The 10,432-nt window shown below is 52.4% G+C and overlaps 1 protein-coding gene across 1 annotated transcript in view; it reads left to right on the forward strand.

Moving 5' to 3' along the window:
• LOC119968048 overlaps positions 1 to 10,151 on the forward strand; it is a 57,692-nt gene extending 47,541 nt beyond the window's left edge. Inside the window, exons 6-10 of the mRNA XM_038801146.1 lie at positions 1,938 to 2,234; positions 3,945 to 4,262; positions 5,551 to 5,853; positions 7,626 to 7,925; positions 9,805 to 10,151. Of these exons, the coding sequence (XP_038657074.1) occupies positions 1,938 to 2,234; positions 3,945 to 4,262; positions 5,551 to 5,853; positions 7,626 to 7,925; positions 9,805 to 10,151 (1,565 nt within the window). The remainder of the gene's footprint in view (positions 1 to 1,937; positions 2,235 to 3,944; positions 4,263 to 5,550; positions 5,854 to 7,625; positions 7,926 to 9,804) is intronic.
• The last annotated feature ends 281 nt before the right edge of the window (positions 10,152 to 10,432 follow it).

Below are 10,432 nucleotides of genomic sequence, written 5' to 3' on the forward strand. Positions count from 1 at the left end.
GTTTGGGGTTAGGGTCGGGTTTGGGGTTAGGGTCGGGTTTGGGGTTAGGGTCGGGTTTGGGGTTCGGTTCGGGTTTGGGGTTCGGTTCGGATTTGGGGTTACGGTCGGGTTTGGGGTTAGGGTCGGGTTTGGGGTTAGGGTCGGGTTTGGGGTTAGGGTCGCGTTTGGGGTTAGGGTCGGGATTGGGGTCAGGGTCGGGTTTGGGGTTAGGGTCGGGTTTGGGGTCGGGTTTGGGGTTAGGGTCGGGTTTGGGGTTAGGGTCGGGTTTGGGGTTAGGTTCGGGTTTGGGATTCGGTTCGGGTTTGGGGTTAGGGTCGGGTTTGGGGTTAGGGTCGGGTTTGGGGGCCGGTTCGGGTTTGGGGTTCGGTTCGGGTTTGGGGTTCGGTTCGGGTTTGGGGTTCGGTTCGGGTTTGGGGTTAGGGTCGTGTTTGGGATTAGGGTCGGGTTTGGGGTTCGGTTCGGGTTTGGAGTTCGGTTCGGGTTTGGGGTTAGGGTCGTGTTTGGGGATAGGGTCGGGTTTGGGGTTAGGGTCGGGTTTGGGGTTCGGTTCGGGTTTGGGGTTCGGTTCGGGTTTGGGGTTAGGGTCGTGTTTGGGGGCCGGTTCGGGTTTGGGGTTCGGTTCGGGTTTGGGGTTCGGTTCGGGTTTGGGGTTAGGGTCGGGTTTGGGGTTAGGGTCGGGTTTGGGGTTCGGTTCGGGTTTGGGGTTCGGTTCGGGTTTGGGGTTAGGGTCGGGTTTGGGGTTCGTTTCGGGTTTGGGGTTCGGTTCGGTTTTGGGGTTCGGTTCGGGTTTGGGGTTAGGGTCGGGTTTGGGGTTAGGTTCGGGTTAGGGTCGGGTTTGGGGTTAGGGTCGGGTTTTGGGTTAGGGTCGGGTTTTGGGGTTAGGGTCGGGTTTGGGGTTAGGGTCGGGTTTGGGGTTAGGGTCGCGTTTGGGGTTAGTGTCGGGTTTGGGGTTAGGGTCGGGTTTGGGGTTCTGGTCGGGTTTGGGGTTCGGGTCGGGTTTGGGGTTAGGGTCGGATTTGGGGTTAGTGTCAGGTTTGAGGTTAGGTTCGGGTTTGGGGTTCGGTTCGGGTTTGGGGTTACGGTCAGGTTTGGGGTTAGGGTCGGGTTTGGGGTTAGGGTCGGGTTTGGAGTTAGGGTCACGTTTGGGGTTAGGGTCGGGTTTGGGGTTAGGGTCGGGTTTGGGGTTAGGGTCGGGTTTGGGGTTAGGGTCGGGTTTGGGGTTAGGGTCGGTTTTGGGGTTACGGTCGGGTTTGGGGTTAGGGTCGGGTTTGGGGTTAGGGTCGGGTTTGGGGTTAGGGTCGTGTTTGGGGTTAGGGTCGGGATTGGGGTCGGGTTTGTGGTTAGGGTCGGGTTTGGGGTTAGGGTCGGGTTTGGGGTTAGGGTCGGGTTTGGGGTTAGGGTCGGGTTTGGGGTTAGGGTCGGGTTTGAGGTTAGGGTCGGGTTTGAGGTTAGGGTCGGGTTTGGGGTCAGGGTCGGGTTTGGGGTTAGGGTCGGGTTTGGGGTTATGGTCGGGTTTGGGGTTCAGGGTCGGGTTTGGGGTTAGGGTCGGGTTTGGGGTTAGGGTCGGGTTTTGGGTTATGGTCGGGTTTTGGGTTAGGGTCGGGTTTGAGGTTCGGGTTTGGGGTTAGGGTCGAGTTTGGGTCCAGTGTTGGGTTTGGGGTTCAGGGTCGAGTTTGGGTTCAAGGTCTGGTATGGGGTTCGGTTCTGGTTTGGGGTTCCGGTTATGTTCAGGTTCAGGGTTAGGGTCAGGGTTAGTGTTAGGGTTAGGTTAGGGGTTAGGCTTTGGGTTATGTTAGGGAAAACGCCGTGAATTGCCCGTGATCCTAGCGGTTGCCGGTATGATGGGCTGAATGGTCTGTATTGTGCCTGGAATAATTTGAGTGCGCGATTGAGTTTGGTGTGTCCCTATCTGACGAACATGTCTGTGTGTGTTACAGGGAAACTTCCCGCTGCTCACATCTCCCTGGACCCGTTACCCTCCGCGGACCCTCATTCTCGAATTCTGCAGTGTTCCTCACCACGGGATTTCCCAGTGACAGCGTTTCTATTCTACCAGATAGAGAAGGAGTCCGCCATTGACACAATACCACCTCTGCTCTTCGACCCTTCTGAAGCCTCTCTTGCAACAAGAGCCATCAAAGCCGAAGGCAATTATTCATGTCGATATAAGGTCAACGTTTGTGGTATCGTGTACTCATCTCCCAGCAGCCAGACCCTGGAGGTGCTGATATTTGGTAAATGTTAAAGATTGTGAGAAACCGTGTGCAAAACACTCAATGCATCAGAAAGTCCACTGGATCACGGAATCACCGTATTTTTGCAGCACAGGAATTTCAGAGTCCCTCACATTGCTGTGGGTCTGGAGTCACATGGAGGCCAGGCTGGCTGAGGGCGGCCTTGACATTCAATGGCATTACCATCGCTGAATCCCCCCACAATCAACATCCTGGGGGTTAACGTTGATCAGGAACTGAACTGGATCCAGCCACATTAATACTGTGGCTACCATGGCAGGTCAGAGGCTGGGAATCCTGCGGAGAGTAACTCACCTCCTGACCCCCTCCCAAAGCCTGTCCACCATCTACAAGGCACAAGTCAGGGGTATAATGGAATACTCTCCACTTGCCTGGATGAGCGCAGCTCCAACAACACTCAAGAAGCTCCACACCATCCAGGAAAAAGCAGCCCCGCTTGATTGCTCCCCTTCCACAAACATTCACTGCCTCCCCCACCGACGCACAGTGGCAGCCGTGTGTCCCAGCTACAGGGTGCACTGCAGGAACTCACCAAGGCTCCTCAGGCAGCACCTTCCAAACCCACGGCCACCTCCATCTAGAAGGACAAGGGCAGCAGATACCTGGGAACCCCACCACCTGGAGGTTCCCCTCCAAGTCACTCAACACCGTGACTGGGAAATATATTAGCCGTTCCTTCACTGTCGCCGGGGCAACATACTGGAATTCCCTCCCTAACAGCACATTGTGTGTACCTGCCCTCCAATGGAGTGTAGCAGTTCAAAAAGGCATCCTATGTTCTCAAGGGGCAATTAGAGATGGGGTAAATGCTGGGCTGAACCAGTGATGTACACCTCATCATGGGCAGCACGGTGGCTTTGTGGATAGCACAAATGCTTCACAGCTCCAGGGTCCCAGGTTCGATTCCGGCTTGGGTCACTGTCTGTGCGGAGTCTGCACATCCTCCCCGTGTCTGCGTGGGTTTCCTCCGGGTGCTCCGGTTTCCTCCCACAGTCCAAAGATGTGCAGGTTAGGTGGATTGGCCATGATAAATTGCCCTTAGTGTCCAAAATTGCCCTGTGTTGGGTGGGGTTACTGGGTTATGGGGATAGGGTGGAGGTGTTGATCTTGGGTAGGGTGCTCTTTCCAAGAGCCGGTGCAGACTCGATGGGCCGAATGGCCTCCTTCTGCACTGTAAATTCTATGACTGTGACCTCCTTCAATAGAAATGAGGAATACAGTTTGAAGAATAGATAGGGTTGATATAGAGAACGTCATTTGGCCGGTGTCTAGGACCACGGCTCATAATTGAAAAATTAGAGTCCAACATCTGAGGAGTGAAATGATTAATTGTTTTTCCTAGCCTGGCAAAGATGATGGGCCGAATGGCCTCTTTCTGTGCTATATCCTGTCCCCGTTCTGCGATTTTTTATGCAATGGGTGCTTGGAGTTTGGACTCTATTCTTCCCGCCCAAAAGGTTATTCACGTTGAAATTTTGGGTGATTTAAATCTGAGAGTGACGATATTTTTTGTGATAATTGTTGCCATTAAGGGTTTTGGGATGAGGTGGTTACGGATCAGGGAGCTGTCGTGATCACATTGAGTGCGGTAGCAGGGTGGAGGGGCAGGATGGCCTCCTTCCGGTCATGCCTTCTTGTCCCTCCTGTGACTCAGATTTCCGATGCCTCTCTCTCTCGTTTCTATTCCAGGTGACGGCCAGTTACGGTTGACCGGTGGACCGGATCTGTGCTCGGGACGGCTCGAAGTCTGGCACTGGGGCAGCTGGGGGACCGTGTGCCGAGCCGGCTGGGGACAAGCGGAGGCAGAGGTGGTATGCCAGCACCTGGGCTGTGGCTTCACCAGCTGGCGCTCAAACCGCCGGTACTATGGCAGGGCCACGGGGCCCATCTGGCTGCGGAAGGTGACGTGCCGTGATACCGAGCGATCACTCTGGTCGTGTTCACTATGGAGCTACAACATTGCCGAGTATTGCAGCCACAGGAATGACGTGGAGGTCTCCTGCATCGGTAGGTCTGAACTCTCCATTGGGCTAAATCAGCTGACAAAGGTTCCCTTCCCCCTGAGTCCCTCCTGTCCACAATCCAGAAGGCACAGGTGAGGTGTGATGACAAAGGGTCACCTGGAATCCAAACATTAGCTCTTTTCTCTCCCTATAGATGCTGCCAGACCTGCTGAGATTTTCCAGCATTTTCTCTTTGGCCATCGAATCCCTTCTTTGCAGAAGGAGGCCATTCGGCCCATTGAGTAAGCACACGCCCTCTGAAAGAACCCCCCACCCAAGCCCACTCACCCCACCCTATCCCCGTAACACCCACGTAACCAGCACATCACTGGACACTAAGTGATGCAACGGCACAGTAGCACAATGGGTGACACATTAGCACAGTGGTTAGCACTGTTGCTTCACAGCGCCGGGGGTAACAGGTTCGATTCCCGGCTTGGGTCACTGCCTGTGAGGAGCCTGCACCTTCTCCCAATGTCTGCGTGTGTTTGCTCCGGGTGCTCCGGATTCCTCCCACAACTCCCGAAAGACGTGGTGTTAGAATTGGACATTCTGAATTCTCCCTCTGTGTACCCAAACAGGCACCGAAATGTGGCGACTAGGGGCTTTTCACAGTAACTTCATTGCAGTGTTAATGTCAGCCTACTGGTGACAATAAGACTCCCACACGGGGAAACATCCTCTCACCATGGACCCTGTCAAACCCCCTGAGAATCCGGAATGTCTCAATCAGGTCCAATAAACTCCAATGAGGACAGGCCCTGCCCACTCACCTCTGCTCATGAGAAAACCCCTTCCTACCCGGGATTGACCTCGTGAACATTCTCTGGACTGTCTCCAATGTCTGCACATCTTTCCTTAGATACGGGGATCAATCTGTGCACAATATTCCAGGTGTGGTCTAACTCATGCCTTGTACAGTTTTCGCGAAATGTCCCTATTTTTATATTCCATTCCCTTTGAAATAAAGGCCAACATTCCATTTACCATCCCTATAACCTATGCACTTGCCTGATAGCTTCTTCTGATTTATACACGAGGATCCCGCAAATCCCTCCCCCTCCACCCCCACCCCCGGGCCGAAGCGTTCAGCAAACTCTCTCCATTTCAATAACACTCAGCTTCTTTATTCTTCCTATCAAAGTGCAGAGCTTCCCAATTTCCCGCATTAGATTCCATCCTGAAAGGTCTCCCTCCTCCCAACACTTCTGTGCGTCTGAGAATGCAGTCTCCATGGACAGGACATTTGAGTTAAAGATGTGAATGATCGATTGCTGACTGTGTGATTGCAGGCCAGCCCAAGGAGCCATCAGTGTCAACAGCTCGATCGACATGGGGATTTATCGAGGGAGAGAACATTACCATACAATGCACCTGTCTACCGCTTTACACGGGGAGCACTTTCTACTTGTCTAAGGTGAATCAGCCGAGGTTCCAATTAACAATGATGGCCTCGGAGGCTGAAAACAAAGTCACCTTCATCATTCCCAATGGAACCATTAGCCAGAGTGGGCTCTACCTCTGCCTGTACCAAATCCAGCGACGTGGCATCACTTACAATTCGACTGCTTCCGGAATCACCGTTAAAGTTCACGGTGAGCATTGTGATCTATTTTTCCCAGGACCGTGGTATCGTCTCATGCCTCTTGCCTTCTGCTCTCTGCCCCAAAGGCTGGTCAGCCCCACGTTGCAAGATCTCAGCCATGGGCAGAGCGAAGAGGTGGCAGGGGTAGCACAGCGGTTATCACTGCTGCCTCGCAGCGCCAGGGACACGGGTCCGATTCCCGGATTCAGTCACTGTCTGTGTGGAGTTTGCACATTTTCTCCGTGTCTGCGTGGGTTTCCTCCGGGTGCTCCGGTTTCATCCCACACAGCAAAGATGTGCAGCTGAGGTGGAATGGAATTGATAAATTGCACCTTTGTGTACAGGGATGTGCAGGTTAGGTTAAAGAGTTATATGAATAGGGCAAGGAAGTGGTCTTTTAGAGGGTCGGTGCCGACACGATGGGCTGAATGGCCTCCTTCTGCAGTGTAGAGATTCTATGAAGCAACTCGGAGTGTCCAAGGCCCAACCATCTTCAGCTGTTTCATCAATGATCTTCCTTCCATCATAAGGTCAGAAGTGGGGATGTTTGCGGATGGCTGCACAATGTTCAGCACCATTTGTCACTCCTCAGATAATGAAGCAGTCCGTGTCCAAATGCAGCAAGACCTGGACAATATCCAGGCTCGGGGCTGACAAGGGGCAAGTTACACTCGTGCCACACACGTGCCAGGAAATGACCATCTCCGACAGGAGAGAATCTAACCATCGCCCCTTGACATTCAATGGCATTACCATCGCTGAATCCCCAACATCCTGGGGGTTACCATTGATCAGAAACTGAACTGGACCCAGCCACATTAATACTGTGGCTACCAGGGCAGGTCAGAGGCTGGGAATCCTGCAGAGAGTAACTCACCCCCTGACCACCACCCCCCCCCCTCCCCCACAAAGCCTGTCCACCATCTACAAGGCACAAGTCAGGAGTGAGATGGAATACTCTCCACTTGCCTGGATGAGAGCAGCTCCAACAACACTCAAGAAGCTCCACACCATCCAGGGCAAAGCGGTGTCGCTTGATTGCTCCCCCTTCGAATTTAATGATAACCTGGGGTTTGGTCTGGTATCCTCACATGAGTCAATTGTGTTGGTGAATTAGTTAATTGTCTCTGATAGCACTCTGCCCACACAGAGAGCGTACGGGCAGTCAGGCGGAAGCGTGGGCTGTTCTTCATGAAAACATTTTGAATTGGTCGGACAAAATTGGGTACAATTGTTTGTTTGTGCGCTTGTGCACTGGGGCCACCCCCACCCACCAAAGGCAGTGTACCCAACCCTCATTATCCCAGCCCAAGGCTCACCTTCCCCCATCCCACCTGCCGTTCCTGATCTACCCAAATTGTTAATGTCCTACACACTGGAATCCACTCTGTTGCGGCCTCCATTGGCACCATCTCCTGGGGCCACACACGGCATAGCGTCCGCTGGCACTGCCAGTCTGCTTGGGCAGGGCTTCTCCCCCAGTGCCAGGGAGGGGCGAAGCTCCCACCCACAGGGTGGGTGGCCCACCCGGGATGAGTTAGGTGGCTGCAGGGAAGGCTGGTGTGGAGGAGCTTGACATGGCACATCCACATTCCTGCACAAACATCTCCTATCCCATCCAGCCACCTAACTCTACTGATGTCCACAGATAATCGCGCTGAGTTCCTATTTTCCTGACCACAAAACTGAGCTTAATCCCGGGATGATTAGACGGAAAGGTATTATCTCACGATGGGCTTTTCAAAATAATAAAATAATGGTCCTCTTGCCTTTCCTTACCAGAAATTGCGTCCACGCCCATGATTTCCATGGATCGCTTGACCGGTGTATATTTAGTCGGCGAAACGCCGGTGATTTTCTGCAGAGGTTTGCATGTAAAGCCTGACAGGTTCTACCTGTACGAGACAACGGCCAATCCAGTCCTTATCGACGAGCTGAGTCCGAAAGTGTGGCGGGCGTCTTTCACCTTGGATACCAAGAACAGGACTGGCGAGTTTCGGTACATGTGTACCTATCGGGTGGCGGTGGCAGACCACTATGTGAATTCGACGACCAGCACCGCGCTCAAAATCGTTGTGACTGGTGAGACTAACCATGAGAGTCAATTGGCTTTTTCTTTCTCCCAATCGCTGGTCGACTGCATGTTGCCTCTTACGAGCTGGGTAGAGACCAATAACCAACAGTTGAAGTAGTGAAAGTGTGAAATCCCAGTTACTCACTGACAAAATTAAGCCGTCAGATATTAGTCTTTAAAATAGAAGATGCTTTACTGTACAAGAGTTAAGAAAGCAACCAGTAAATACTATCCATCCTCTACTATTTCTGTGAATGACCATGCAGGTTATCATGGAAGATAATAAATTTCTCATGAAATTGTATTGAGATTCAATTTCTTCACCAGCCCTCAATCCCCACAATATCCTCACCCTGGGGATGACCAATCAGCAAATTCTGAAATACAAAAGCTTGACAAATACTGTAGCTATGAGAGCAGGTCAGCAGCTAAGGGGCTTCTTTTACTGCAGTTCAACAGAATGACCAGATGAATTCTCTGGCATGTAACTCACCTCCTGACCCCCAAGCATAACCATCATTTACAAGGCACAAGTCAGGAGTGCGATGGAATACTCTCCACTTGCCTGGATGAACGCAGCTCCAACAACACTCAAGAAGCTCCACACCATCCAGGACAAAGCAGCCCCGCTTGATTGCTCCCCTTCCACAAACATTCACTCCCTCCACCACCAACTCACAGTGGAAGTGCACCGGGGCTGGTTTAGCACAGGGCTAAAGGGCTGGCTTTTAAAGGAGACCAAAGCAGACCAGCAGCACAGTTCAATTCCCGTACCAGCCACTCTGGACAGGCACCAGAATATGGCGACAAAGGGCTTTTCATAGTAACTTCATTTGAAACGTACTTGTGACAATAAGAGATTTTCATTTCATTTCATTTCAGCCGTGTGTACCATCTACAAGATGCACTGCAGGAACTCACCAAGGCTCCTCAGGCAGCACCTTCCAAACCCACGGCCACCTCCATCTAGAAGGACAAGGGCAGCAGATACCTGGGACCCCCACCACCTGGAGGTTCCCCTCCAAGCCACTCCCCACCCTGACTGGGAAATATATCGGCCGCTCCTTCACTGTCGCCGGGGCAACAGCCTGGAACCCCCTCCCTAACAGCACTGGGGGTGTACCTGCACCACATTGACTGACTGCTGTCCAATGACAATCCTGGAACTCACTCTCTAACAGCACGTTATGTTGTACCTACACCTCATGGACTGCAGCGGTTCAAGAAGGCAACTCACCACCATCTTGTATCTTGTAGCTGGGACACACAGCTGCCACTGTGAGTTGGTGGGGGAGGGAGTGAATGTTTGTAGAAGGGGAGTAATCAAGCCGGGCTGCTTTGTCCTGGATGGTGTCGAGCTTGTGGGGTGTTGTTGGAGCTGCATTCATCCAAGTGCAGAAATATCCATCACACTCCTGACTTGTACCTTGTAGATGGTGGGCAGGCTTGGGGGGGGTCAGGAGGTGAGTTACTCTGCGCAGGATTCCAAGCCTCTAACCTGCCCTGCTAGCCACAGCATTAATATGGCTAATCCAGCTGAGTTGCTTATTAATGGTAACCCCCCAGGATGTTGATAGTGGAGAATTCAGAGATGATAATGCCATTGAATGTCAAGGGGCGATAGTTATATTCTCTCTCGGAGGAGATTCCTGGCAGTTTCAATTCGAATGACAGGTCGGGCGGGTTTGAAACATTCATCAATCCTCAAAGCACAGATCTTGCCAGAACTGCTGAATTTTAGCAGCATTTTCTGTTCATAGTGAAGCAGAACATCTCCATTCAGAGGCGCGCGTCAGATAGGCTAAGAATCGGCCCTGGAAAGGCGGCAAATGGTAAATTGCCATAGTTCAGGTTCCCTTTACCAATTCGCTGCTTCTGCCTCCACAGGTGAACTGCCAAAGCCCCAGATATATTTGGAATCTCCCACAGTATTCTTCACCCAGTATCGAAAAGTCACCTGTTCGATTGTCAGCCTTTTCGGGAGGGCAGAGTTCTACCTATACAAGGCTGGGACGCCGGCACATTTCGACTCGAGTACGGCCAACAGGCGGACGTCCTCCACAACGTTCTCGGTTTCCAACATGAACAGGACAAACTCGGGCACTTACACTTGCCGCTATCAAGTGGAGACTTCAGGCCGAGTCATTAACTCTCCGTGGAGCGAGCCGCTGGAACTGGACATAGGCAAGTGTGAAAGAAAGTACCCCAGCGGAAATTCACATTCGGCGATGTGATAAGTTTGCAAGCATAGGGTAAACATGCGCGAAGTTCCGAGTTAGCAGCAAGAGGAGGCCACTCAGTCCATCTACTATCCTATTCAATAAGATCATGGGGCAATAACATCAAACCAGCGGGACTGGTTTAGCTCACTCAGCTAAATCGCTGGCTTTTAAAGCAGGCCAGCAGCACGGTCCGATTCCCGTACCGGCCTCCCCGGACAGGCGCCGGAATGTGGCGACTAGGGGCTTTTCACAGTAACTTCATTGAAGCCTACTCGTGACAATCAGCGATTTTC

This window comes from Scyliorhinus canicula, chromosome 6 (genome assembly GCF_902713615.1).
Source record: "Scyliorhinus canicula chromosome 6, sScyCan1.1, whole genome shotgun sequence".
Lineage (NCBI taxonomy): Eukaryota > Metazoa > Chordata > Chondrichthyes > Carcharhiniformes > Scyliorhinidae > Scyliorhinus > Scyliorhinus canicula.